This window comes from Chiloscyllium plagiosum, unplaced genomic scaffold (genome assembly GCF_037043375.1).
Source record: "Chiloscyllium plagiosum isolate Xiang-an unplaced genomic scaffold, Cpla_swu_hap1 HiC_scaffold_44, whole genome shotgun sequence".
In the NCBI taxonomy this organism is placed as follows: domain Eukaryota; kingdom Metazoa; phylum Chordata; class Chondrichthyes; order Orectolobiformes; family Hemiscylliidae; genus Chiloscyllium; species Chiloscyllium plagiosum.
In genome coordinates, this window is record NW_028270182.1 from 12011555 (window position 1) to 12036688 (window position 25134).

A 25134-nucleotide genomic window follows, 5' to 3' on the forward strand; every position below is an offset into this window, starting at 1 on the left:
ATATGGGCAGGGTGCTGGCAGGTGGGACTAGATTGGGTTGGGATATCTGGTCGGCATGGACGGGTTGGACCGAAGGGTCTGTTTCCGTGCTGGACATCTCTATGACTCTATGACTAGGGGGTAGATTTTTAAGGTCAGAGAAGAAAGATTTAAAAAGGACTTGAGGGGCAACGTGTTTAAGCAGAGGGTGGTTCGTGTGTGGAATGAGCTTTCATAGGAAGCGGTGGATGTGGGTATGGTTACAACATTTAAAAGACATTTGAAGAGGTACATGAATAAGAAATGTTTGGAGGAATATGGGCAGAGCAGAGGCAGATGGGACTAGTTTAGTTTGGAAACGTGGTTAGCATGGCTTGGTTGGGCCAAAGGGCCTGTTTCTATGCTGTATGAGTCTATGACTCTAGTACCACCCCACCCAGGAATGAATTTACAATGGACTGAACATCATTGACCCATGATTAATGTTCGAGCGGTGAATGTACGTGGCAGTTTTTATGAGCTCTGTTTGGATTTATTGCCAGCATTTGTGTCGTAAGAGCTGAGGAGCTGAGAAAAAATTCAGGTACAAAGAACACAGAAATGACAGTGCTCTCATTTAGATGGGCATAACTCTTATTGCTTTCCACTGGGGTAGTGTCACAGAGTCATCCGGCACTGAAAGAGACCCTTCGGCCCAACCAGCCCGTGCCGACCACAATCCCAAACTAAACTAGTCCCACCTGCCTGCTCCTGGCCCAGATCCCTCCAAACCTTTCCTAGTCATGGACCTATCCAGTAGATGCAGGAAGGATGTCTCCACCCGGCCAGCTGAGGAAGGGGTGGGGCCTAGTTAACCAGGCGCAGAGTCTCAGGATCAGGAGCTATTTCGGACTGAAACGTGGAGGAATTTCTTTGGAATCTTTGGAAATCTCTACCCCAGAGTTAAAAGTCACACAACACCAGGTTACAGTCCAACAGGTTTATTTGGAAACACTGGCTTTTGGAACGGTGCTCCTTCTGAACCACCTGATGAAGGAGCGTCGCTCCGAAAGCTAGTGCTTCCAATTAAACCTGTTGGTCTATAACCTGGTGTTGTGTGATTTTTAACTTTGTCCCCCCCCCCCCCCCCCCCCCCAAGTCCAACACCCGGGGTCTCCAAATCATGACTATCCCGGCACGCAGTGGAAGGTCAGTGATTGTGTCCGAAGGGAATGTGGTGATAACGCAGCGTTGAGTGAGATGGTTCAGAGACTCTGCAGGAGGCCCGAGGAGGCCCGAGCGGCCTGTTTCCGCTGACACAGTGTGCTGACTGCAGATGCGAGCCCGAGAACAGGGAATGGGAAAAAAACCTAGTGATCAGAAGAAGGCCCCCACAACACATTGGTGCCTGACACCACAGTGGCTCAGTGGTTAGCACTGCTGCCTCACAGCGCCAGGGACCCGGGTTCAATTCCTGCCCTGGGTGACTGTCTGTGTGGAGTTTGCACATCACCAGCAACCATCACCGCTGGTCACAGGGTTCCAGTCCAAAAAGCAACCTCCCCCCCCTCCCCCCCCCCTCCCCCGACCATCACTCTCCGTCTCTGACAGTGAAGCCAATTTTGTACTCAGTTGGTAATCGGAGACCAATTGCTTTGGTCTGTTCAACAGTCCGCATACTCTGGGAGTAGAGTTCAGAAGCCCTGGCTAAGTGATTACAGAATTGTTACTCTGCAGGAGGAGGCCCATCGGCCCATCACAGGCACTTCCAATGAGCATCGCTACCGAGTGGATAGGAACTCCTGGGCTGAACGGCCCACTCTCCCAGCCGCCCATGAGTCCCGGAAAGCTGCGTCTCCGACAGTGCCGCCCCTCAGTGCTGACACCACCCAAGTGGGGGAACAGATTTTGTGTGTGTGTGTGAGTCTCTGGAGTGAGGCTTGAACCTATGACCCTTTGACTCAGGTGCAGTAGTGCTCACCGTTGTATCATGCTGGTAATCACTTGTGATCCATACCATAAACGCAATAAAAAAAAAACGCCCTTCTTGGAAACTCCATTTCCTTCTGATAATTTAATGCATAATTCTTCCTGTATGGTTTCATCCCTTTCTGTCAAAATTCCTCTGACACTAAAGCACTCCTTGAGTTTCACCTTGACCAGAAATTTAACTTTACCTGCTGTACTAATACCATGGCCAGAAGAGCAGATCAAAGGCTAGGAAGCCTAGAACCGACCTTCTCATTCCCCTGTCTATCGTCTACAGGGCATGTGAGGTATTGCATTTTGGTAATACAGGGACTGGACTCATGCTATTAAAAGTAGGGCCCAGGATAGTGTTGTAGAACAGGGAGACTGAGGGGTTTAGGTATATAATTCTTTGAGGTTTGCTTCATGTATAGACAGGTTTGTTAGGAGGGTATTCAGCAAGCCTGCCTTCATCGCTCAGAGCTTTGAGCATCGGAGTTGGGACGTTGTGTTGTGGTTGTACAGCACGTTGTGAGGTCTCTTTTAGGGTACTGTTCTGGTCGCCCTTTTAGATTAGATTAGATTAGATTCCCCAGGGTGTGGAAACAGGCCCTTCGGCCCAACAAGTCCACACCGACCCTCCAAAGAGTAACCCACCCAGACCCATTCCCCTACCCTATATTTACCCCTGACTAATGCACTAGCACTATGGGTGATTTAGCACGGCCAATCCACCCTAACCTGCACACCTTTGGATTGTGGGAGGAAACCGGAGCACCCGGAGGAAACCCATGCAGACACGGGGAGAATGTGCAAACTCCACACAGACAGTCGCCTGAGGCTGGAATCGAACCTGGGACCCTGGTGCTATGAGGCAGCAGTGCTAACCACTGAGCTACCGTGCCCCCCCCCCTGTTACAGGAAGGTTACAGGAGAGGATTCAGTCAATAGAGGGTTTGAGATCTGACTGGAAAGACTGGGACTGTTTTTCACTGGAGCGTAGGACGTTGAGGGGTCACCTTTTTGAGGTTTATAAAATCACGAGGGTTATAGATAAGGGGAATGACCAGGGTCTTTTGCCTAGGGTGGGGGGGATTTCAAAACTATTTTTAAGATGAGAGGAGAAAGATTTAAAATGGACATTGGGGCAACCTTTTAACACAGAGGGTGGTTCGGGTGTGGAATGAACTGCCAGAGGAAGTGGTGGATGTGGGTAGAGTTACAACGTTTAAAAGACATTCAGATAGGTACATGGGTAGGAAAGGTCTGTTCCAGGCTCAGGCAAGTGGGACTAGCTTAGTTTGGGATTCTAGTTGGCATGGACTGGTTAGACCGAAAGGTCTGTTCCCATGCTGTGTGACTCTCAGTCAGGAGTATGATGGAATATTCCTGACTTGTTGAGGGCAGCTCCAATAACGCTCAACAAAATCTGACACCATTCCAGGACAAAGCAGTCTGCTCGACTCGCACCAGATCTAATACCGTCAACTATCCACTCCATCCACCATCGACGCACAGTCGCAGTAGTATGTACCGTCTACAAGATGCACCCCTGCACCTGCCAAACCCACAGCCACTTCCATCCAGAAGGACAAGGGCAGCAGATACATGGGAACGCCACCCCCCCTCGCAAGTTCCCCTCCGATCCACTCTCCCTCCTGACTTTGGAAATGCGTAGCCATTCCTTCAGTGTCGTTGAGTCAAGATGCTGGAACGTCCTCTCCCCAGGGGCACTATGGGAGTTCCTCCAGCTGTTCAAGATGGTGGCCTCGCCACCGCCTTCTCAAGGGGCAATTAATGCTGTGCCCAGCCAACGGCACCTAAATCCTGTCAGTGAAATAAAAATCAATGAGTAAAAACCCCTTCTCCCATCCCGACCCATTTTCTCTTTTGGAATAGTCAAACAGGAAGGAAACCTCAGGTTCAAAAGCGACAGAGAACATTCCAAAAAAAATTCCTCTCCTTTGATCTCCAGTGATCTGTGCCAGCAAATTGACCATGTGTTATGGAATCACAGACACAACAGTACAAGAAACAGCCCAATGGGTCATTCCAGTAAATCAATGAGGGGTTAGCCAGTCTAATCCCTCTTCCCATTAATTGGTCCATATCTCTGCAGATCCTGACACCCTTTAAATGCATTGAGGGTTTGAACCATCTGAGGCAAGGATTTCCATCCTCTAAGTCGAAAACAACTTCCTCGTCTTCCCTCTACTAGAAACAGGGGCAGGGCATTCAGACCATTACACTGTCATGGCTGAGCGATCCCTTCAATGCCCTTTACCCAAGTCCCCATTACCCTGTGTGCTCCTGGTAACCAGAAATCTCTCAATCTTACCCAAAACACACTCAAAGACTGAGCTCCTGCAGCCCTCCGTGAGCAGGTCTACAACACTCTGAGTAAACAAGTTGCAATTCATCACAGGCCTGAGTTTTAAAAATCTGTTGTGGTTCTGCTCAATGTTTGTGAGAAGATTTGTCGCTCGGGTGCTCGTTAAAAATCTGTGCCCCTAATCTTTGACTCTCTGCTGAGTTAAAGGGATCCCTTCCCCACCATTCTGTTCAGGCCCCACAGGAACCGCAATCAAATTTCCCATCAGCCGTCTCTGCTCCAAGCTGAGCAGTTATCTGGGCAGACGCACTCCTTCAAGATAGCATGATCTCTCCACAACCCACCCCGCCCTCTGGGTAAAGGGTGACGCAATCCCAGCTGAGGCCCACGCTAGTTTGTGTCATTCATTCCCAAGCTGGCTGGTCGAGGCTGGTATTTATTACCTATCACTAACCGCTCTTGAACTGACTGACTCACTCAGCCGTCTGAGAGCGGAATTCAGGGTCAATGTGTGGCTCGCTGTGAGCTGAGAGCCAAGTGTAGGCCAAAGCCCCTGTAAGGTTGGCAGATTTGCTTCCCTGAAGGGCGTTAGTAAACTGGATGGGGCTTTTCAACTATCTGGTTCATTACAGATACTAATTCCTTTAATTGCAGTTGTATTAATCAATTTCATTTAAGTGACCCAGTTGCTTTGATTGGATTTGAACCCATATCTCCAGAGCATTGGACCAGGCCTCAGCCTTACTGGTACAGCAATGTAACCTAATGTTAATATTGTTGGGAGACCTCTCGTTGCTTAAAGTGTGATCGTTAGCCTTGCCTGCCTGTGTAGATAGAGAGGCTGGTGAAGGTGGCTAGGTCAATGGAACACAATCTTAAGTGAAAAGCCTTGCCAAGCGAGAAGCTGATATCAGAATCCCTTTAGGAATTCAATCCACATGAGTGTGAGGCGATGCATTTTGGGTGGCACGCTGGCTCAGTGGTGAGCACTGCTGCCTCACCGCTCCAGGGACCCGGGTTCGATCCCAACCTCAGGCGACTGTCTGTGTGGAGTTTGCACATTCTCCCCCCCCGTGTCTGCGTGGGTTTCCTCCCACAGTCCAAAGATGTGCACATTATGATGGATTGGCCATGGGAAATTTTCCCATAGTGCTCAGGGATGTTTGGGCTAGGTGAATTATTAAGGAATAATGCAGAGTAATAGGGGAGGGGAATGGGTTTGGGTAGGATACGCTTCGGAGGGTCGGTGTTCACGTGTTGGGCCGAAGGGCCTGTTTCCACACTGTAGGGATTCTATAAACAAGGCAAGGGAATACATGATGGACAGTAGGACCCTGGCAAACACTGAGGATCAGTGTGCAAGTCCACCAGTACAGGTTAGATTAGATTAGATTCCCTACAGTGTGGAAACAGGCCCTTCGGCCCAACAAGTCCACACCAACCCTCCGAAGAGTAACTCAACCAGACCCTTTTTCCCCCTGACTAACGCACCTAACCTGTGGGCAATTTAGCATGGCCGATTCACCTGACCTGCACGTCTTTGGACTGTGGGAGGAAACCGGAGCACCCGGAGGAAACCCACACAGACACGGGGAGAATGTGCAAACTCCACACAGTCAGTCGCCCGAGGCTGGAATTGAACCCGGGTCCCTGGCGCAGTGAGGCAGCAGTGCTAACCACTGAGCCACCATGCCACCCCAAAAAGGTATCAGAATATAACATGTTAATAAGGCATAGGGCTTACTTAGCTTTATTAACCAAGGGATAGAGTTTAAGAGCTTATGGTGGAATTGTATAAAATGTTGGTTAGGCCACAGCTAAAGTATTGCTTGCAGTTCTCAAATTTCACATCGTAAAGTAAAGATAAACTCCCCATAGTCCAAGCAGATCATGGAACTGGTCTCACCACCAACTGGTGGTGGTTTAACCTGACGGTGACCACGCCTCAGGTGAGGGGACAGGTTGAGAAGGAGAATCCTTCACAGTTACGTCACTGAGCAGAAACTGAAAGCACTCCATTGGCATCATTGTGCATTGCAAACTAGCCATCGAAGATAACGAAACCCTGTCAATCCCCATTCTAGGAAGCAGGTGATAGCACTGGACAGGTTACAGAGAAGATTTACCAGGATGTTGCCCTGGGGCTGGAGGGATTTACCAGGATGTTGCCCTGGGGCTGGAGGGATTTACCAGGATGTTGCCCTGGGGCTGGAGGGATTTACCAGGATGTTGTCCTGGGGCTGGAGGGATTTACCAGGATATTGCCCTGGGGCTGGAGGGATTTACCAGGATGTTGCCCTGGGGCTGGCGGGATTTACCAGGATGTTGCCCTGGGGCTGGAGAGATTTACCAGGATGTTGCCCTGGGGATGGAGAGAGTTACCAGGATGTTGCCCTGGGGTTGGAGGGATTTACCAGGATGTTGTCCTGGGGCTGGAGGGATTTACCAGGATATTGCCCTGGGGCTGGAGGGATTTACCAGGATGTTGTCCTGGGGCTGGCGGGATTTACCAGGATGTTGTCCTGGGGGTGAAGGGATTTACCAGGATGTTGCCCTGGGGCTGGAGGGATTTACCAGGATGTTGCCCTGGGGCTGGAGGGATTTACCAGGATGTTGCCCTGGGGTTGGAGGGATTTACCAGGATGTTGTCCTGGGGCTGGAGGGATTTACCAGGATATTGCCCTGGGGCTGGAGGGATTTACCAGGATGTTGTCCTGGGGCTGGAGGGATTTACCAGGATATTGCCCTGGGGCTGGAGGGATTTACCAGGATGTTGCCCTGGGGCTGGCGGGATTTACCAGGATGTTGCGCTGGGGCTGGAGGGATTTACCAGGATGTTGCCCTGGGGCTGGAGGGATTTACCAGGATATTACCCAAGGGCTGGAGGGATTTACCAGGATGTTGTCCTGGGGCTGGAGAGATTTACCAGGATGTTGCCCTGGGGCTGGAGGGATTTACCAGGATGTTGCCCTGGGGCTGGAGGGATTTACCAGGATGTTGTCCTGGGGCTGGAGGAATTTACCAGGATGTTGCCCTGGGGCTGGAGAGATTCAGTGTTGAAGAGAGATTGGACAGACTGGGAATGTTTTCCTTTGAGTAGAGGGGATTGAGAGGGGAGCTGGTTGAGATGGATCAAGTTGAGGGGCACAGGCAGGAAGAACCTTATCTCTTTGGGGAATTACAGGGGGGGGGGAGAGCGGGGGGAATAGATTTAAGGGAAGGTGCAGGAGGCTTCCAGGAGATGTGGAGACAATCGATTTCTCCCAGAGGAGTGTGAAAGTGGAACTCGCTGTCTGTGAGGAGGGTAGGCGCAGAAGTCTTCAGAACATTTATCAAGTGTTTAGTTGTGATGCTAAGACATACATCATCATCATCGTCGTCATCATCATCAGCGGCCCATCGTAGATGAGGGGGATTCACTTCCACCCTCAGCGCAAGTTGTGTAGGTGGCTGTACACACTGATACCGCTACGGCAGGGGCAGGTTGTGGTCATGGAGGGGGTGGGTGGGGTGTTGGTGTGGCAGCGTGCCCCTTCCTCCTTTTCCCCGACGGCAAGTCTCGAGGTGCTCCACACCTTCCTCCCATTTGGATGGTCTCGGGCCAGAGATTCCTGGGGAAGAGTGTGTGGGAACGCTGCACTTCCCCATTGAGGCCCTTGAGGGGCATCCTCTGTCCGCTTGGGGCTGGCCTGCCGTTTCGGAGGACTCCTGGTCGGGGACTCTCGTGTGGGTCACATGGACGACGTGCCCAGCCCCCCATCGTAGTCAGTCGAGGCAGGGAGGAGGGGGGTCAGTGCCTCGATATTGGGGATATTGGCTTGGTCGAGGATACTGGTGTTGGTGACTCTATCTTCCCAGCGGATTTGCAGGATGTAGCTCAGTCAGGATTGGTGGGACCGCTCCAGCACTTTGAGGAGCCCGCTGTCGACAGTCCGTATCTCAGAGCCATCCAGGAGGGTGGGAACCACCATAGTCCTGTATACCATGAGCTTGGTGTCAGATCTGATGTTATAGTCCTTGAAGACATACAAGGGTATGGGCCAACTGCTGGGAAATGGGGTAAGAATAGTGAGGTGACTGTTTTTGACTGGCATGCAAGCAATGGGCAGAAGGGCCTTTTCCTGTAGAGATCCACACCTTTCTCGTGTAAAACACTGCAGAGACATGGAACCTCTCTACCACTAAACATAGCGACGACTTGTTTAATTAATCGATTCAAAATCTGATAAAAAGCCAAGGACATTAAGTGACGCAAAGCCAAGATGGATGGCATTAAGACAATCTCATTGGCTCTCATTTCCTCTGGGGGCTCCGGTTTCCTCCCACACTCCAAAGATGTGCAGGTTAGGGTGAATTGGCCACACTAAATTGCCCGTAGTGTTAGGTGCAGTAGTCGCAGGGAAATGGGTCTGGGTGGGTTACTCTTTGGAGGGTCGGTGAGGACTAGTTAGGCCGAAGGGCCTGTTTCCACACTGTAGGGAATCTATTCTGATCTAAAAGAAGCAGATGGGAGGCAATGGGGGTTTCATCGTGAAACGATTAACTCTACAGACCCAGGTAGTGTTCTGGGATATCTGAGTTGGAATCCCACTGGGGTAAATGGTGGAATTTGAACTCAGTTAAAAAATAAATCTGGAATTAAGAGTCTAATTGTCAGATTTATTTTTTAAAAAATGCACCCAGATCAGTAATGCCATTGAGAGAAAGGAAATCTGCTGTCCTTACACAGTCTGACCTATGTGTGACCCAGTCCTGATGAAGGACTTCTGCCCGAAACGTCGATTTTCCTGCTCCTCGGATGCTGCCTGACCTGCTGCGCTTTTCCAGCGCCGCTCTGATCTAAACTATGTGTGACTCCAGATCCACAGCAATATCGGGGACTCTTCACTGCACTGTGGGCGATTAGGGACGGGCTAATTAATGCAGGACTAGCCAGTGATGCCCACATCGCGTGAATGTCATACAGCAAAGGCAAAAGGAACTTTCATACCGGGAGTCACAGCGATAGCTGGGGTAGGGCTGGACAGGGAAATTGCAAAGCTCTGGAGATATAGGAGAGGTGTGGGTGACAAGAGGGACGACTTGGATGGATGTTTCAAAGGGTCAGGACGAGAACAATGGGGTTGGGTTGAACATGTGAAGACTGGGCTAGTGCCAAGACGGAAACTGAGTTTGACAGAGACCTTTGGACGCCCCGTTATCGGCTCGGGTTAGTGCTGGGCTGTGATTTAATCCTCCTGGAGGTTAATGTGTGCAATAAAACCATACCAAGATGCAATTAAAGATTGGTAAGGCCACACCTTTGGTGATTAAGCGCCTTTAAAGCTGCCAGTGACCCTCGGGTGCTGCTATTTTGTCACGCCCCGAGACTGTGGGTGCTGCAAATGGGCCGCTCCAAGTTCCAATTTTTGAAGACTTTGGCTTTTCTCGCGTTGAGTGTCGGGCATGTGAGGTGAGTATCCAGAATCAACTCATTGGCAGGGGGGAGGGTGGTCTTGTTGTTGACTCGTCCCTCACTCTTCTGGTCGAGATTTGAGTTGGATGTCGTCCCTCTCTGCCCGGACTGGGCTGGCGTTTCCCCAATTTGTTCACGGTTATGTCAGGCGGAGTTGCCATCACCTCACTGGCCCACACCATCACCAGCTTGTGAGCTCCAAGGGCGAGGGAGGCCTCACTGGGATACCCCGGCTGTTCACATTCCAAGGAAGGCTCACCGTGTCCGAAACGTCAACTCTGACCTCTCCCCACAGATGCTGCCAGGGCCTGCTGAGCTTTACCAGCAACTTCTTGTCGAGTTATCCCCCCCCCCCCCCTTCACTGATGACTTGTTAAAATAAAATTTCCGAGGAGGTAAGCCATAGCTAGCAAGCCTGGCGGCACAGCGGCTCAGTGGTTAGCACTGCTGCCTCACAGCACCAGGGTCCCAGGTTCGATTCCAGCCTCGGGCGACTGTCTGTGTGGAGTTTACACATTCTCCCCGTGTCTGCGTGGGTTTCCTCTCACAATCCAAAGGTGAATTAGCCATGTTAAATTGCCCCATAGTATTAGATACATTAGTCAGAAGGAAATGGGTCTGGGTGGGTTACTCTTCGGAGGATCAGTGTGGACTGGTTGGGCCGAAGGGCCTGTTTCCACACTGTAGGGAATCTAATCTTATAACATTGAGAAGGTGGGGATGAGGAACCTTCGCAGTGCTCTCCTGGGTTTTGACTCAGTCACAGTAAAGAATTAAAAGCAGGAGGAGGCCACTCGGCCCCTCTGGCATTCGATAAACTCATGGCTGAGTAAACTGTGGTTTCAACTGCTTGTTTCTGTGACCCCTTTTTTAGCCGAGAACCCATCTCCGTCCAAAGTATCCGATGATCTCCATCTCCACAGGTCTCTGTGATCACATGACCCTCTGAGAGAAAAGGAAATCTCTCTCTTATCGATCAAAAATTCATTTAAATAAGCTTTACAAGCACCCAACCTCCACTTACTTTCTAGGGAAAAGAAACCTAAAAACTAACGACCCTCTGAGAGTAGAAACGTTTCCCCGTCTCCTTCCTCAACTGGCCGGCACATTTCTGTGTTGTAGTCTCATCACTTAAAAGCAAGCAAGCAAGAGGAAATGTCATGCGAGCTTTGCCCCCGTTGTCACTGAGATTTAAAAGCTACCATTACTGAGAGTGATTCAAAGTGTACAGTTTGAATAACGTGTTTCTTCTGAATCATAGTCTCACTCAGCATTACCACTGCACTCTGTTCCCAGCCAGATATAGACCCATTTATATAATTCAGTCACTTCCAAATGTGGCTGGGCACTGTCATCCCACTAATTGCTTGGAAGAGGCTCTTGCTATGTTGGCAAGTGCAGCGGCTGTCCTGCACACAGCGATCTCCCAGCCTCAGCACCACACTGAAGGATTACTTTCATCTGCTCTTGAACTGGAGCTGCTCTTCCAAGGGAGCTCTGCTGACCCTGGAACTGGGAATGTTTGCTTGCTGTTCCCAGTAGGTAGCTGGCAGTCAGTCTGTGTGTGGGACAGGTGGGAGAGTTTCAGAGTTTCAGTCAGTGACAGTGGGGCTGATGGAGATAAAAATGTAATTACACAACCTTGGTGTCTGTATATCTGTGTGTGTGTGTCTGTGTGTGTGGGTGTGTGTGTGGGTGTGGGTGTGTGTGTGGGTGGGTGTGTGTGTGTGGGTGTGGGTGTGGGTGGGTGTGTGTGTGTGGGTGTGTGTGTGTGGGTGTGTGGGTGTGGGTGTGTGTGGGTGTGTGTGTGTGGGTGTGGGTGTGTGGGTGTGGGTGTGTGTGTGTCTGTGTGTGTGGGTGTGTGTGTGTGGGTGTGTGGGTGTGGGTGTGTGTGGGTGTGTGTGTGTGGGTGTGGGTGTGTCTCTATGCATGTGTCTATGAGTGTGTGTGTGTCTGTGAGTGTGTGTGTGTGAAAGTGTGTGTGTGTGCGCGCATGTGAAACAGTGTATGAGTGTGTGTGAGAGAGAGAGAGTGTGTGTGAGAGAGAGAGTGTGTGTGAGAGTGAGTGTGTGTGTGTGAGAGAGAGTGAGTGTGTGTGTGAGAGTGAGTGTGTATGTGAGAGAGTGTGTGTTTGTGTGTGAGAATGAGCGTGTGTGTGAGAGAGAGTGTGTGTGTGAGAGAGTGTGTGTGAGAGAGTAAATGTGTATTTGAGAGTGCGTGTGATAGTGTGTGTGAGAGAGAGAGTATGTGAGAGAGTGTGTGTTTGTGTGAGAATGAGTGTGTGTGAGAGAGAGAGTGTGTGTGTTTGTGTGTGTGTGAGAGTGTGTGTGTGAGAGTGTGTGTGAGAGAGTAAGTGTGCATGTGAGAGTGTGTGTATGAGAGTACATGTGTCTGTGTGAGAGAGTGAGTGTGTATATGAGAGTGTGTGAGAGAGTGTGTGTGAGAGAGAGGGTGTGTGTGTGAGAGAGAGTGTGTGTGAGAGAGTGAGTGTGTGTGAGAGAGTGAGCGTGTATGTGAGAGAGAGCAAGTATGTGTGTGTGTGAGAGAGCAAGTATGTGTGTGTGTGAGAGAGCAAGTATGTGAGTGTGTGTGAGAGAGTGAGTGTGAGAGAGTGAGTGTGTGTCTGTGTGAGAGAGAGAGTGAGTGTATGTGTGAGAGAGAGTGAGTGTGTGTGTGTGCCTGTGTGTGAGAGAGAGAGAAAGAGAATGTGTCTGTGTGTGTATCTGTGTGTGCACTATCTCTGTATCTACTTAATCAGAAAATGGTGAACAGTGTGAGTGGGAACCGCTATGGTCAGTTGGCAGATCACACAGACACATTAATCTCGGGACAGTCTGATTGCTTGTATTCAAAATGTTTGATAGTACAGTACAGAAACAGGCCATTCAGCCTGACAGATCAATGTTGGCATTTACTCTTCCCCCATTTTACCTCACCCTATCTTCCTTTATTTAGCTTCCTCTTAGCATCTGTCCCACTTGCTTCCTTTGGACTGGGACAGTGACTTTTTGTAATTCACTCATGGATGTCACAACTTCTCTGACTAGGCAGAATTTGTTGCCCATCCCTAATTGCCCAGAGGATAGTTAAGAGTTAACCACATTGCTGTGGGTCTGGAGTCACATGTTGGCCAGACCAGGTAAGGATGGCAGATTTCCTTCCCTCACGGATAATAGGTTTTCCCGGTATTTGGCAATGGTGGTCACGAGACTCTTAACTTCAGATTATTTTTATTTAATTCAAATTCCACCCACGGCGAGATTCAAACCCAGGTCCCCAGAACATTGGCAGCACGGTGGCTCAGTGGTTAGCACTGCTGCCTCACAGCACCAGGGTCCCCGGTTCGATTCCAGCCTCGGGTGACTGTCTGTGTGGAGTTTGCACATTCTCCCCGTGTCTGCGTGGGTTTCCTCCGAGTGCTCCGGTTTCCTCCCACAGTCCAAAGATGTGCAGGTTAGGGTGGATCGGCCATGGGAAATTACCCATACAGTGTTCAGGGATGTGTAGGTTAGGTGCATTAGTCAGGGTAAATATAGGGTAGGGGAATGGGTTTGGGTGAGAGACTCTTCAGAGAGTCGATGTGGACTTGTTGAGCCAACTGGCCTGTTTCCACATTATAGGGATTCTATTAAAAAAAATTAGCTGAGTTTCTGGATTAATACTGTAAATAGTGAAAATACCACCAGCTCATCACTCCCCCTTTAACCCCCAGAATGGCAATCTGAGAATATTCCGGGAGGGGCAGTTTTAAATCCCGTAGCGGCTGGCAGAATTCCGTTAATAAAATGTGCAATATAAAGCCAGTCCCAGACTGGGACACCTTTTATTGATGGTTGCAAAAACACCCCACAGATTCGCGAAAGACCTTGAGGGAAGGGAAACGGATCAGTGTCTAGCCTACATGTGACTCCAGACCCACAGCAAAGTGGTTGACTCCGAACTGCCCTCTCAGGTCAAGGGGGGGCCAGGGACCTTGGGCCTTGCTAGCGGTGCCCATATCTGATGCGAAACATAAAGAGAGTTTTACAATCCTCATCAATGTGAAATCTCTGCTGTAAATTGGGGAAATTCTTGCTCAAATGAATATGGCGTACAGCACGGAAACAGACCCTTCGGCCCAACCCGTCCATGCCGACCAGATATCCCAACCCAATCTAGTCCCACTTGCCAGCACCCAGCCCTTATCCCTCCAAACCCTTCCTATTCATACACCCATCCAAATGCCTCTTAAATGTTGCAATTGTACCAGCCTCCACCACATCCTCTGGCAGCTCATTCCATACACACACCACCCTCTGTGTGAAAAAGCTACCCCTTAGGTCTCTTTTATATCTTACCTCTCTCATCTTAAACCTGTGCCCTCTAGTTTTGGACTCCCCAACCCTGGGGAAAAAGACCTTGTCTGTTCACCCTATCTCTGCCCATCATGATTTGGAGGTGCCGGTGTTGGACTGGGGTGTACAAAGTTAACTATCACACAACACCAGGTTATAGTCCAACAGGTTTATTTGGCAGCACTAGCTTTCAGAACGCTGCCCTGTATACTCCACAACCCCCTGGTGAAGGAGCAGCGCTCCGAAAGCTAGTGCTTCCAAATAAACCTGTTAGACCATAACCTGGTGTTGTGTGATTTTTAACCCTGTCCGTCGTGATTTTACAAACCTCTATAAGGTCACCCCTCAGCCTCCGACGCTCCAGGGAAAACAGCCCCATCCTGTTCGGCCTCTCCCTGTAGCTCAAATCCTCCAACCCTGGCAACATCCTTGTAAATCGTTTCTGAACCCTTTCAAGTTTCGCAACATCCTTCCTGTAGCAGGGAGAGCGGAACTGAACGCAGTATTCCAAAAAGTGGCCGAGCCAATATCCTGCACAGGCCACTTAATGAAGCCTCTTTGGAATTTTTTCCTCAGTGGAAGTTGGATCATTGAATGCAGTCAAGGCTGAGTTAGAGGGGTTTCTGATTGACAAGACAGTCAGGAGTTATTAGATTAGATTGCTTACAGTGTGGAAACAGGCTCTTCGGCCCAACAAGCCCTCACCGGCCCTCTGGAGAGCAGCCCACCCAGACCCATTCTCCTACACCTAACACTACGGGCAATTTAGCACGGCCAATTCACCCTGACCTGCACATCTTTGGACTGTGGCAGGAAACCGGAGCACCCGGAGGAAGCCCACGCAGACACGGGGAGAATGCGCAAACGCCACACAGACAGTCGCCTGAGGCGGGAATTGAACCCGGGTCCCTGGCGCTGTGAGGCAGCAGTGCTAACCACTGTGTCACCGTGCCGCCCTGGAGAGGCTGGGTGTACCTGGGGAAGGATGTGGGGGGAGGGGTGGTGGATGACAGGAACATGGAGCCAAGTGTTCAGTCAGGTCAGAAATGACCTTATCACACGGTAGAAGAGGTCCAAGAGGCCAAATGGCCCGCTTCAATTCCTTATGACTTGACATCTTAAGTGTCTTGTCAAGTGTGGGATGCCTGTTTTTTAATCTTATTGCTTCTGTAGGATGTGGCCTTCACTGACAAGGTGAACAATTATCCCCCTGTACTGAGTGATTTACTCAACCATTTCACAGGAACGGCAGCCGGGGTTTGAGGGTTTGAGCTGCAGGGAGAGGCTGAATAGGCTGGGGCTGTTTCCCCCTGGAGCGTCGGAGGCTGAGGGGTGAGGCTTGTAAAATCATGAGAGGGGCACGGATAGGGTGAATAGCCATGGTCTTTTTCCCCAGGATTAGGGGAGTCTAAAACTGGAGGATGTGGTGGAGGCTGGTACAATGACAACATTTCAAAGGCATCTGCATGGGTATATGAATAGGAAGGGGTTCAGAGGGATATGGGCCAATGGAACCAGATTTATTTAGGATACCTGGTCGGCGTTGAGAGTTGGACCGAAGGGTCTGTTTCCGTGCTGTATGACTCCGTTTGCTCTGCGGCGGCTGAGAGTCAGCCATGTTGGTGTGGGTCTGGAGTCACGTGTAGGCCAGACCAAGTAAGGGTGAAAGGTTCCCCTCCTTAAAGGAGGCATGTGAACCAGTTAGGGATTTTTTTTTTCTCACTCTCAGACAACAATCAGCCACCATTGTCAAGCTCCCCGTCACCAAAGCTAGACCTCGGTTCCAGATTTATTAATTTCGCCAGCGACTGTGACAAGATTTGAACCCATGATCCCACAGCATTGGCCAGGCCCATTGGGTTATGGGTCGAGTGGCATTCCACCACTGTTGCTTCTCCTTGCGCCCCCCCCCTCCCCCATCCCAAACCGATGTTGTTGGGTGAGCACACCAGGGACAGGCCCGTTGCCATGGAGATTTTACTTGACTGCCCCAGCGTTCAGGAATAACCCTGATCTTTTCCTTCTCTTCCCTTGCAGAACGTCTTCTCCCCAGGATTGCCATGGAGATGGCCCTGTTAAAGGTACGGTGGGGGCAGGGAGGCCGGGTGGGGAAGACATGACCGACAGTCAGGCAGCATTGGCATAGAGAACTGAGATGTCTCCTGCCTGAGGACTGGGAGACAGTTCAAGCCTTAACATCCTCAATGACTAGATTTCATTGAGAATAGCCAACTTGTACTCACTGGGTTTGTAATGGGTTACCAAACTAGCAAGGAGTCAAGATTAGAGTGGTGCTGGAATGAGGATGAGGTATTGCCTGAAACGTCGATTCTCCTGCTCCTCGGATACTGCCCGACCTGCTGTGCTTTTCCAGCACCACACTCTCGACTCTAATCTCCAGCAGTGCCCACTCTCGCTTACTTTAAACTAGCGCGGCGTTCCCGTTGCCAAGTGGGGGAAAGGGACAAATCTATGGAAAATGACAGACAAAACGGACGCAAAAAACGGAAATTGCTGGAAAAGCTCAGCAGGTCTGGCAGCATCCGGGGAGAGAAATCAGAGTTAATGTTTTGGGGTTGAGTGACCCTTCCTCGGAACTGTTCTGTCCTCAGTTCTGAGGAAGGGTCACTCAAGCCGAAACGTTAACTCTGATTTCTCTCCCCGGATGCTGCCAGACCTGCTGAGCTTTTCCAGCAATTTCTCTTTCTGATTTACAGCGTCCCCAGTTTCCTCAATTTTTACTCAGACAAAAATGGCTGGCCATTCCCTTCAGTGGGCCCCGTGCTAACCTGGAAATGACTCCAAATTTCAATTAGAGGAGTGCAGTAAAGCTGATCTATCCTCTTTAGGATAAAGTGAAAACTACCTTTTACCTTCCACTCTCCCGGGTACAGAGGGACTCTTACTGACATGACCTTGCTTTTCCCCAATTGATTACTGCTCTTAATCACAGCGAGAGCATTAGCACATGCACACGCCGAGTCAAGAGACCGGGATTCACATCCCATCCTCACGAGCAATGCATCATCATACGTTTGCACGGGTTACTTAGAAATTATTTAGTGTACACACATTCAACCGACAAAGCATTTGTAACACTAGCATTCCAACCTGACTCTTTCGAAGGTGAAAGTGGGTGCTGCAGATGCTGGAGATTAGAGTCAAGATTAAAGTCGTGTTGGAAAAGCAAGGGGCGGCACGGTGGCTCACTGGTTAGCACTGCTGCCTCACAGCACCAGGGACCCGGGTTCGATTCCAGCCTCAGGCGACTGTCTGTGTGGAGTTTACACATTCTCCCCATGTCTGCGTGGGTTTCGTCTGGGTGCTCCGGTTTCCTCCCACAGTCCAAAGATGTGCAGGTTAAGGTGAATTGGCCATGCTAAATTTGCCCATAGTGTTAGGTGTATTAGTCAGAGGGGAAACGGGTCTGGGCGGGTTACTCGTCGGTGTGGAACGCGTTGGGCCGAAGGGCCTGTTTCCACACTGTAGGGAACCTAATCTAAAAAAGTCAGCCAGCATCCGCTGAACAGGTCAATCGACATTTCGGGCAAAAGCCCTTCATCAGGAACACTTTCTAACCCAATCGCATCCGATGAACAGTCCCACCCCATCTATTCAGTCACACCACAATTTCCATCTCTTTCGCTATCGAGCCAGAAGGTTGTGGGTTCATGCCCTGTCCCAGGATTTTAGTGTGTAGTTGAGTCCCACACTCCCGGCCTTGAGGAAGAGCTGACGTGTCAGAGATTCCGTCTTTCCGGATGAGGTGATAAGTTGTTACCGCTCCCTCTTACAAACGTCCCCACGGCTCCTGTTGGGAGAAGAGACGTTGTGAGGGTGGTGGGGTGGGGTGAGTTCTCCGTAGTGTGTAAAGTGCCTAATTCCTAAACCTCAACCGACAGCGAAAACTGTCAAGACAAAAAAAAAACCCAAACGAACCGCAGATGCTGTAAATCACAAACAAAACACAGAAATTGCTGGAAACAAAGCTCTGAGGCAAGAAATCAGAGTTAACGCTTCAAGTCGAGTGGCCCCTTCCTCAATGTTAGGGTCACCTGACCCGAAATGTTAACTCTGCTGTCTCTCCACAGATGCTGAGCTTTTCCTGCAAGTTCAGTTTTTTGTAGCTGGAACTGCCATTCCCCCATCCCCATTTTAGTGGGAGCTTGCTGCTGCGTTTCTGATGTTCCAACGGCGTGCGTGTTTATCGTCTGTCCAGGATTTGGCCAAGGGATTACCTCTGTGCGGGTTCCACCTCCTTGGTTACAGTTCCCTCCTGGGGCCCAGGTTACTTGGTTGAAGTGAGTGCCCTTCCTGTTTGCAGATTACATCACACGCTGTGATTTCAACGATGACGCCAAACCCTACTGCGACTGGGTCCAACCGGTAGGCAGCGACGATGGAGACTGGGACCGCTCGAAAGGTTCGGTATTAACCAAGCCATCGGAGGACCATCCTGCACCTTGGGACGGGGCCAACAGGACAGGTAGGGAGGCACCCAAGTTGGGGCAGCGAGCTGGAATGGGCAAGTCATTCCTAGCCTTCAGCCGAGGGCCGGGAATGGGAGGCTCCCGTGAAACCCAATATGTTGCGATCTCGTGATGGAGACGCTCAGTCAGAACTGCAGGGCTGAAGGAGCGCTGTCTGTGTGGAGTTTGCACATTCTCCCCTGTGTCTGCGTGGGATTCCTCTGGGTGCTCCGGTTTCCTCCCACAATCCAAAGATGTGCAGGTTAGGGTGAATTGGCCGTGCTAAATTGTCCCATAGTGTTAGGTGGATAAGTCAGAGGGAAATGGGTCTGGGTGGGTCACTGTTCGGAGGGTCGGTGTGAACTGGTTGGGCCGAAGGGCCTATTTCCACACTGTAGGGAATCCAACCTTAGCTCATTCTCCCCACTCTCTAGCAGGAGAGATATCTCGTGAAGTCTCATTTGGATTTGTTGGTGACCTTCTTATACGGATGGCTGTATTGGACTGCCCTGGTTTGAGACGCATCCGTAGTCTTGAGGCTCCCCTCTCTGACTGTACTGCCCCCCTCCCCCATTCTGAACCTCTTTCTGCTCTGGCTTTGCCTTCTCTCAGAATGACCACTGGCGGGCTCCTCCCATTTCTTCACATGTTAATGTAGGTAGCTCTTCCACCCTCCCTTTCTCAGAGTCTTGACACCGTGTGAGTACTGATGACTGATTGACATATGTACCTGCATTGCTGCCTCACGGCGCCAGGGCCCCGGGTTCGATTCCAGTCTCGGGGGCGTCTGTCTGCGTGGAGCTTGCACATTCTCCCCGTGGGTTTCCTCCGCTCTCCTCCAAAGATGTGCAGGTCAGGCCACAGCGTTTAGAGATGTGTAGGCTAAGTGGATTAGCCATAAGAAATGGAGAGTTATGGTTGGATGGGGGGGGTGGATCTGGGTGGGAGGGTCAGTATGGACTTGATGGTCCGAATGGCCTGCTTCCGTGAAGTAGGGATTCAGTGATTCAACATCTCCTGACAGGTGCAAACACCTTCTCTACATCCATACGACCAAATTATTTTATAAAGACATCATCTCCTCTCAGCCTGTGCTGGAGAACGCAACCCAGTCCTTTCTATGATAGTTCTAAGCTCTCGGTCCCTTACTCTATCTATCATTCCACTCCACCTCCCCTAGCTCTCTACATCATTTTCTTATTATGAAGGCGAGAACTGGGGGCAGTATGAGTTAGCAGGGATCCACGGGAATGGTGTGGATCAGGAATTCCCAAATGCTTCCGAAGCTGATCCGATCTTGGGGCTCGAAAGTTTTGGCCGTTGAGCGGTAAATTGGAGGGGGCGGTGATCGATGGGAAGAGGTGGATAAAGACTAGCATGAAACCTGTTGGGCTGAATGGCCTGCTGTCGTGCTGTGTCTATTCGGTCACAGAGCTCCATGTGTGCTCAAGCCAAGGGGAGATGGAACAGCAAGTCCCACCTTTTTAATAAAGTCTTATCTCGAAAGTCTGATTGAATAAGTAATTATTATTTCCTTGTCTTTGAACCAGGTTACTACATCTACCTGGATACTGTCAAATATCATCCCAAACAGTTCATCCGTCTGGAAAGTCCGACTGTGAATGTCACTGGCGATGTGTGTGTCGAGTTCTCTTACTACATGTATGGAGGGTTTGATAATGGACAGACCCTCAGAGTCCTACTCGCTCAAGACCCAGGCGACATGCAGCTGTGGAGTCGCAACGTATCCCAGAGCCACGCCTGGCTGTCGGGGTCAGTCACCATCCCGGGGCAGACCAGCGGCACCGTCCGGGTGAGGCGCTATATCAATCCTCGGGGTTATCGGGGGTGGGGGGTGGGGGGGGCTCCCCTTCCCCTTGGTTCATTCCTTACACCCATCCCGCTGTGACCCAATTTACCACCCTGGGCACCAACTGAATTCAGATAGCGCCTCAGCGTATTCCCCTTCGCCCTGCAGTGCAGTGATGGAAGGAAGTGTGGCAGCCATTTGGGCACAGCAAGATCCCACACGCTGCAAGGTCACAGTAACCAGGTGATTGACTTTACGGGAGGGGGAGATTTTGTTGGCGAAGGCCCCCCCTCACTTGAATAGCACCATTCAATCTTTCACACTAACCTGAGAGAGAAGGAAAGAGAGATTTGGGTGGCTTTGTTGAAACACACAAGTTTTATTTCAGACAGTTTTTAAGGTTGCCTGTCCTGGTTCTAGCCCATAAAGCATGAAGCTTCTTGTGGAAGTTAGTTCCGTAACAATCGAGGGTGATTGAAATCATGGTTGACATCTAATTGTCAAAGCCATCTCCAAAATGGAGTCAGGCAGAAGGGGACAGCAAGCGGTTTTGATAAGGGGCGATGGATGTCACGCCAATGCCCCCCCCCCACCCCGATCAGTAAGGTTGATCTTTACCCTTGAGGCACAGTGTGCCCTTTCAAAAATGCAGGTGTACATCCTCCTCCATTAGGACTCCGAGTGCCTGGTCAATTGTGTGCCCCTCCCCCAGCCTGCCGACATCGTTCAGCGTGACTCTGTCTCCTTTTCCAACAGGTTATTTTTGAGGCGACCCGAGGCGGGAACGACTCGGCTCAAACGGCGCTGGATAACGTTGCCATAACGATGGGGCCTTGCTTCGGTGAGTCCAAACCGAAGCCTAACCTGTAGGTGGTGGTGTTGATGAATGGAGACACTGAGGGGGGGTGGTTTCCAACAGGTCAGCTGGTAGGAATGGGGCCCAGTTCTGACCTGGATTGAAGTTAGCGGAAGACACAATCAGATTCTCTGAGGGTGGGGGAAATCACAGCTCATATGCTGGTGAAAAATCAACCATAATTTCTTCATTTTAAAACTGGCCTAAGCGTGTCTACAAGAGGCCTAGAGGCCGTGAGGGGATCTCAAAGTTAACAGATTGCTGACTTACGATAGCATTGTTTCTTCTTCTGTCTGCTTGGATCTTTTTTTAAGGATCAGGGAGGCGGTATTTTTCAGTTTAATACATTTGTTAGGACTCCCAAGCATATCTATCAACATTACAATGTCAGATAAATAAGCAAGCGCAGACCATTCGGGCCCTCAATCCCATTCGATAAAATCATTGTGTCCACAACCCGACTTTCCTTTTCCATCTCCCATAATCCTTTATGCTCTTGTCAATTGGGCCTAGCTTGGTCTTGAATATATTCAATGATCTGGCCACCACTGCCCATCTGGGGAAGAGAGTTCCAAACCCTCCAGGGAGGAGAGGTTCCTTCTCATCTCCACCTTCAGTGGGAAATCTGGCTGAGACCCCTGGTTCGACCCCCAACCACAAGGGGAAACATCCTCTCAGCATCTACCCTCTCAGAAGCTTCCAGGCTTCAGTACGACCGCCTCTGGGTTTTCTCAAACTCTAATGAACGCAGGCTTAACCTGCCCAAGTCACTCCCAAGCACACCAGTGCCCGGCAGTATCTCCAGCTGGCATGGAGCTCCCTATCCACGGGTAAAAGACCAATGGTGGAGGTAAGCACTGGGCACACCCCATGTCAAACACCATTCCATTCCATTTTACAGCCCCCCCCCCCTGTATCTGCTAACTTGGGAGGGTTAATAGGCAGTCCTTCATAAAATTCCAGTCAACTAACTGATAAATGTTGGAGCGTGCCTTACTTCAATGTTAATATATTCATACCCGAGGCCATGACAATGTCACTGGGCCAGTGATCAGCTTAGTACTGTGCAGAGGCAGGGGGTTTCAAATCTCACCCCCGGACAGTTCAATGGAGTTTCAATTCAATTAATAAATCCAGAGTCTGCCATGGTGGAAATGGCAACCATTATCCACCGTTGTAAAGGCCCATCCGGTTCACGAATGTCCCGGGCAAAACTGCGACACCAATATTCCCTGAAGACAGAAGGCTCCAGAAATTTAGGGACCGGAATTCCAGTTTGAGGCTTGTTGTCCGAGATAATGGTTCGAAAAGGGATAATATTGGTGAATGTATTGAACTCCAAAAACCTAATATTGTCCCACACTCCTCGGAGGAGGACCAGGTAAGGCAAATGGAGACAGATGGATCACTTTTGGAGTAGCACGGTAGCTCAGTGGTTAGCACTGCTGCCTCACAGCACCAGGGACCTGGGTTCGATTCCAGGCTCAGGCGTCTGTCTGTGTGGGTTTCCTCCGGGTGCTCCGGTTTTCCCCCACAGCCCAGGGATGTGCAGGTTAGGGTGGATTGGCCATGCTAAATTACCCATAGTGCCCAGGGATGTGCAGGTTAGGGTGGATTGGCCATGCTAAATTACCCACAGTGCCCAGGGATGTGCAGGTTCGGGTGGATTGGCCATGCTAAATTACCCATGGTGCCCAGGGATGTGCAGGTTAGGGTGGATTGGCCGTGCTAAATTACCCATAGTGCCCAGGGATGTGCAGGTTAGGGTGGATTGGCCGTGCTAAATTACCCATGGTGCTCAGGGATGTGCAGGTTAGGGTGGGTTGGCCGTGCTAAATTACCCATAGTGTCCAGGGATGTGTAGGTTAGGGTGGGTTGGCCGTGCTAAATTACCCATAGTGTCCAGGGATGTGCAGGTTAGGGTGGGTTGGCCGTGCTAAATTACCCCATAGTGTTCAGGGATGTGCAGGTTAGGGTGGATTGGCCATGCTAAATTACCCATAGTGCCCAGGGATGTGCAGGTTAGGGGGGATTGGCCGTGCTAAATTACCCATAGTGCCCAGGGATGTGCAGGTTAGGGTGGATTGGCCGTGCTAAATTACCCATAGTGCCCAGGGATGTGCAGGTTAGGGTGGATTGGCCATGCGAAATACAGGGATAGGGTAAGGGGATGGATTGAGGTGGGATACTCTTCAGACGGGTGATACGGACACAAAGGGCTGAATGGCCTGCCTCCACACTGTGGGGGGGGTCTATGTTCTATGTCACCTCAGGCCCTGGTTAGTCTTTGAAATTATACCTAACTAGTTAACGTCATTTGTACATTGTTGGTGCAATGGAATAAACTATATCGGGTTGTTAAGACAAGTGCCTCTTCCGAAGGGAGACCCAGCAGTGATTAATCCTGTTATTACTGCTAATCAGATGGACCCGAGACTCAGCAGGGAGAGCAGCATTGGCACAGCAGAGGTTACTCAAGACTGATGGGCACCACAGGGACTGGGGTACATTAGCACTCCAGAGAATGTCACTTTAGTTTTTAGTAAAGTTTCCCTGTAGTCTCTTATGAGATGCTATCGTGCATTTGGTGATACCTTTGTTCCAGGGCCCCATTAGGGGCAGTTTAATTTTCATAAGTTTTTTTCTTTTAAGTGAGTAGAGAGGAGCATTTTCTCTATGACCTGGGCACCATATGGCCTGGCTTGCAACATTAATCCTTGAAACGATATTTTCATTGCAATCTGACCCGTTTGATTTTTATTAGAACCCCACTCAGAGGCCGTCAGTTCATATTTTGCTTTAATTTGGTTAATTCTCTTGTTCTAAAAGAATACAAAGGAAGACTGATGGTAGACCAATCACCACAAGTCACTGGTGGCTGGTACATCAACAGACAGCAAGGATTTCGAACGTCCAGTAGGCTCGATAGCTCATTGGTTAGCACTGCTGCCTCAGGGCGCCAGGGACCCAGATTTGACTCCAACCTCGGGCAACTGTGCATGTGCAGTTTGTACTTTCTGACCATGTCTGCGTGGGTTTCCTCCAGGTGCTCTGGTTGCTTCCCACAGTCCAGGGATGTGCAGGTTAGGGTGGATTGGCCGTGCTAAATTACCCATAGTGCCCAGGGAGGGGCAGGTTAGGGAGGATTGGCCGTGCTACATTGTCCCATAGTGTCCAGGGATGAGCAGGTTAGGGTGGATTGGCCATGCTAAATTACCCATAGTGCCCAGGGGTGTGCAGGTTAGGGTGGATTGGCCGTGCTAAATTACCCATAGTGTCCAGGGATGAGCAGGTTAGGGTGGATTGGCCATGCTAAATTACCCATAGTGCCCAGGGATGTGCAGGTTAGGGTGGATTGGCCGTGCTAGATTGTCCCATAGTGCCCAGGGAGGGGCAGGTTAGGGTGGATTGGCCATGCTAAATTACCCATAGTGTCCAGGGATGAGCAGGTTAGGGTGGATTGGCCATGCTAAATTACCCATAGTGCCCAGGGATGTGCAGGTTAGGGTGGATTGGCCGTGCTAGATTGTCCCATAGTGCCCAGGGAGGGGCAGGTTAGGGTGGATTGGCCATGCTAAATTACCCATAGTGCCCAGGGATGTGCAGTTTAGGGTGGATTGCTGTGCTACATTGCCCCATAGTGTCCAGGGATGTGCAGGTCAGGGTGGATTGCTGTGCTACATTGCCCCATAGTGCCCAGGGATGTGCAGTTTAGACAGGTTCGCCATGGGAAATGCAGGATTACAGATATGGGGGGTGAGTGGGGGGGGGGGGGGGAAGGGGGGCAGGCTCCTCGTTGCGGAGCTGTTGTGGACTTGATGGGCCAAATGGCCTGCTTTTGCGCTGTCGGGATTCTATCTCATTCCATGCATGGCAAGATCCCATAAAGCCTCCTGCCATATGGAACTAACCACCCTTTGTGGTCTGGTGTGGGCACTGGAGGAGGGGCCTG

General features: G+C 50.5%; 1 protein-coding gene across 1 annotated transcript in view; it reads left to right on the forward strand.

The window, feature by feature from the left end:
• The first annotated feature begins 9628 nt into the window (after positions 1 to 9628).
• The window catches only part of LOC122544398 (uncharacterized), a 150101-nt gene continuing 134595 nt past the window's right edge, over positions 9629 to 25134 (forward strand). The window contains exons 1-5 of the mRNA XM_087983038.1: positions 9629 to 9710; positions 16085 to 16128; positions 18372 to 18533; positions 20067 to 20329; positions 21083 to 21167. Coding sequence (XP_087839164.1) covers positions 9643 to 9710; positions 16085 to 16128; positions 18372 to 18533; positions 20067 to 20329; positions 21083 to 21167 — 622 coding nt within the window. The 5' untranslated portion in view covers positions 9629 to 9642. The remainder of the gene's footprint in view (positions 9711 to 16084; positions 16129 to 18371; positions 18534 to 20066; positions 20330 to 21082; positions 21168 to 25134) is intronic.